Here is a 3,972-nt window from a genome sequence, read left to right as displayed (position 1 = left end):
CTATCCATCCCGGTTCTAGAATGACTAAGAGTCCAGGGTAAAGGATATTCTTTTTCCCTGCGTGATCAGCCAGAATTCCAGAGTCCAGGATCTTTTAAAGCCCCGTGTGATAAGTTCAAATTCCAGAGTCCAGAATATTCGCAAACCGGAAGTCCCTTGTGTGAAATAACTCCCACCTATCCCTCCCTCCCACGCCTATCCCTCCCTCCCACGCCTACCCCTCCCTCCCACGCCTATCCCTCCCACCTAAAGTCCAGAATGACCCAGGGATGTTTTCAAAGCCACGCTTGCGCAATCTCGCCGACCCTCTGCTCTACAGGCTGGTGACCACGTGAGGCTGCTGCTCCTTGACCTGGTCCTCCTTCTCCGTGGACTGGTGGGCGGTGTGGAGCAGCACCAGATCTCGGCCATTCCTCAAGAACGAGGTCCTCGTCGCCTCCGACTCTGGGGAAGGATTATTACAAGCAGAAAAGGAAAAAAGTTATACACAGCTGAGGATTCCTAAGAGAGCACGGTACAGGGTCTGAACTTGAGAGGATTTTCAAAAAGGAGGGTGAGGCAAGTTGCAAGCAAGTCCGGGAAGCAGCTGGACGATTTCGAAAGAGGGGGTTGTGAAACAGATACGAAAGTGTACAAAAACGGGTAAAAATATGAGTGATCTGAAGGGAATCCCAAAGCTTCTCTTCCGAAAGCTCTCGGTGGCCTTGGCAGGTAAATGATTAGCAAATGTCAAGTGGACTAGAAGCCAAAAACTGGTTAGATATTTCTCCTTCTCTCCTCCCTTCCTCCCTCCCCTCCCTATCCCTCTCTTTCATCCCTCTGTCCTCTCTTCCTCCCTCTCCCTCCCTCCCCTCCCTATCCCTCTCCTTCATCCCTTCCTCCCTGACCCTATCCCTCATCCTCTCCCTCCCCTAACCCTCACCCTCTCTATATCTCCCCATCATCCATCCACCCCCCCAAAAAAAAAAAAAAAAAAAAAAAAAAAAAAAAAAAAAAATAAAAATAAATAAATAAATAAATAAATAAATAAATAAAATATATAAAATGAATAATAATAATAAAAAAAGAGAATAAAACAACCTCGAACTGGCAACTCACCAACATCCCTCTTGGCCGGCAGAGGGCAGCATCCGCGCCGAGACAAAAGACGTCTGGCCTGCGAGCGGAACTTGACCGTCGTGAACGTGTAGAGGAAAGGGTTGATTGCAGAGTTGATGGGGAGGAGAACCACCACCACGTAGGCGTAGAGCTTGGCTGTTGCAAGGAGGGGGGAAGGGGGGGTGAGGAGGGAGGTTGGAATGCGTCTTTGGTGATGCTTTTTCATGGTGGTGATGGTGATGATGATGAGAAAAATAATGGTGATAATGATGATTATGATGATAAAAATAATGATGATGATGATAATGATAGTAATGATTATAATGGTAATGGTAATAATAATTATTATTATAATGATATTGGTAATGGTAATAAAGATAATGATGATAATAATAATAATAGTGATGTTAATTATAATAATATGAATAATGATAATGGTAACAATCATAATTATATAAATAATGATAATGATAATAACATCATCAATGATAACGATTATCAGCATTACTGTTGTTATCATCAGAGAAAGAAGAAGAAACGAGGAAAGAAAGAAAGAAAGTAAACAACAAAGACACAAACAACAAGAAAGACCCCCTCATAAAATTAAAACAAAAAACAAACAAACAAACAATTCTTCACCAACAGACAAACCAACAAAGCGAGAAACAACAAACAAGAGAACACAACAAACAACGAACCGCCACAAAAGAAAGCACCAATAAATGTAAAGACAAACCAATAAACAATAACTCAATCAAGAAAAGAAAGAAAGAAGAAGAAGAAGAAAAAGAAGAAGAAGAAGAAGAAGAAGAAGAAGAAGAAGAAGAAAAAGAAGAAGAAGAAGAAGAAGAAGAAAAAGGAGAAGAAGAAGAAGAAGAATGTAAAGAAGAAGAAGGAGAATAAGAATAAGAATATAAAGAAGAAAAAAAGATGAATATAAAGAAGAAAGAAAAGAAGAAGAATATAAAGAAGAAGAATAAGATAAAGAAGAAAGAGAAGAAGAAGAGGAAGAAGAATATAACGAGGAAGAAGGATATAAAGAAGGAGTACAATATTAATAAGAATATAAAGAAAAAAATATAAAGAGGAAAAAAAGAAGATGAATATAAAGAAGAAAATAAGAAGTAAAAGAAGAAGAGGAAAGATAATAATAGAGATAAGAAAAAGAGGAAAACAAAATGAAAAAACAAGAAAACGAAGAAGAGAAACAATAACAATAGATGAAGACAAAAAAGAATCAAGAGGAACAATAACAATAAAAGAAGAGACAAAACAAAACAAAAAGAATCAAAAGGAACAATAACAATAAAACAAAGAAGAAAAAGAGGAATAATAACAATAAAAGAAGAAACAAAACATAAATAAAAGAATCAAGAGGAACAATAACAATAAATCGAAGAAACAAACAAACAAAAGGAATCAAGAGGAACAATAACAATAAAAGATGAAGAAAAAAAAGAATCAGGAGGAACAATAACAATGAAAGTAGAAACAACAACAAAAAAAAATCAAAAGGAACAATAACAATAAAAGAAAAAGAAGAAAAAAAAGAATCAAAAGGAACAATAACAATGAAAGTAGAAACAACAACAAAAAAAAATCAAAAGGAACAATAACAATAAAAGAAAAAGAAGAAAAAAAAGAATCAAAAGGAATAATAACAATAGAAGAAGAAGAAGAAAAAAAGAATCAAAAGGAATAATAACAATAAAAGAAAAAACAAAGAAAAAAAAAAGAATCAAAGGGAACAAAAACATTAAAACGAAAAAAAGAAGAAGAAAAAAAAAAGAAAAAAAAAACTCCGACCCATCAACTCACGGCTGATGGCGACCCCGGCGAGAGCGAGGACCCTTAGCACGATGATGGGCGTCCAGCAGAGGCAGTCGGTGAAGACGATGAAGAAGAACCTGAGGGCGAACTCGCGGTCGCCTTGGTTGAGGGGCGTCGAGCCGCGGGTCAGCCGGATGCTCAGGAACATCCCGCTGTAGGCGAGCAGGATCAGCACCACGCTGGCGGGAGGGAGACGGAGAGAAGGGTTAAGGTGAGTGAGGGTGTGGGTGTGGGGTGTGGGTGTGTGAGGGGGGATGGGGGATGGGAAGGGGTGTGGGAAGGGGTGGGGGATGGGGAGGGGGGAAGGGGGAGGGGGTGAGGGAGAGGGAGAGACGGGTTAAGGTGAGTGAGGGTGTGGGATTGGGGTGAGGGGATGGGGAATGGGGAGAGTGAGGGTGTGGGAGGGGATTGGGGATGGGGAGAGGGAGAGAGGGTAGTGAGGTGAGTGAGGGTGTGGGATGGGGATGGGGTGAGGGTTGGGGGTGTGGGATAGGGTGGGGGTAGGGGGTAAGGGGATGGGTGTGGGGAGGGGGAGGGGTATGGGGTGGGGTGGTTGAGATGGGGAGGAAGAGAGATGAGAGAGAGAGAGAGAGAGAGAGATGGGGAGGGAGAGAAGGATGAGAGAGGGAATTGAGGAGAAATGAGTAAGAGAAAGAAGGAGAGATGAGAGAGGGAGAGAGAAAGAGAGAGATGAAAAAGGGAGAGGGGGAAAGAAATGAGAGAGTTAGATGGAGAGAAAGATGAGAGAGGGAGAGAAAAATGAGAGAGGGAGAGAGAGATGAGAGTGGGAGATAGAGATGAGAGTGGGAGAGGACTTGAGGGAGAGATGAGAGGTGAGGGAGATGGGAGATGGGAGATAAGAGAGATGAGAGATGAGAGAAAGAAAGAGAGAGAGAGAGAAAGAGAGAGAAAGAGAGAGAGAGAGAGAGAGAGAGAGAGAGAGAGAGAGTGAGTGAGTGAGTGAGTGATTGAATGACTGAGAGAGAGAGAGAGAAAGAGACAGACAGAGAGAGAGAGTGAGTGAGAGAGAGAGAGAAAGAGAGA

General features: G+C 41.5%; 1 protein-coding gene across 1 annotated transcript in view; it reads right to left on the bottom strand.

The window, feature by feature from the left end:
- Window positions 1-244: 244 nt before the first annotated feature.
- LOC122258844 (uncharacterized) overlaps window positions 245-3,972 on the bottom strand; it is a 62,047-nt gene continuing 58,319 nt past the window's right edge. The window contains exons 19-21 of the mRNA XM_086554417.1: window positions 2,917-3,107; window positions 1,099-1,254; window positions 245-444 (exon numbers count right to left, since the gene is read on the bottom strand). Of these exons, the coding sequence (XP_086410543.1) occupies window positions 314-444; window positions 1,099-1,254; window positions 2,917-3,107 (478 nt within the window). The 3' untranslated portion in view covers window positions 245-313. The remainder of the gene's footprint in view (window positions 445-1,098; window positions 1,255-2,916; window positions 3,108-3,972) is intronic.

Source organism: Penaeus japonicus, unplaced genomic scaffold (genome assembly GCF_977035675.1).
Source record: "Penaeus japonicus unplaced genomic scaffold, GWHDUDI00000001_assembly GWHDUDI00000029, whole genome shotgun sequence".
Taxonomy (NCBI): Eukaryota; Metazoa; Arthropoda; class Malacostraca; order Decapoda; family Penaeidae; genus Penaeus; species Penaeus japonicus.
This window is presented reverse-complemented; position numbering and strand designations above follow the sequence as displayed.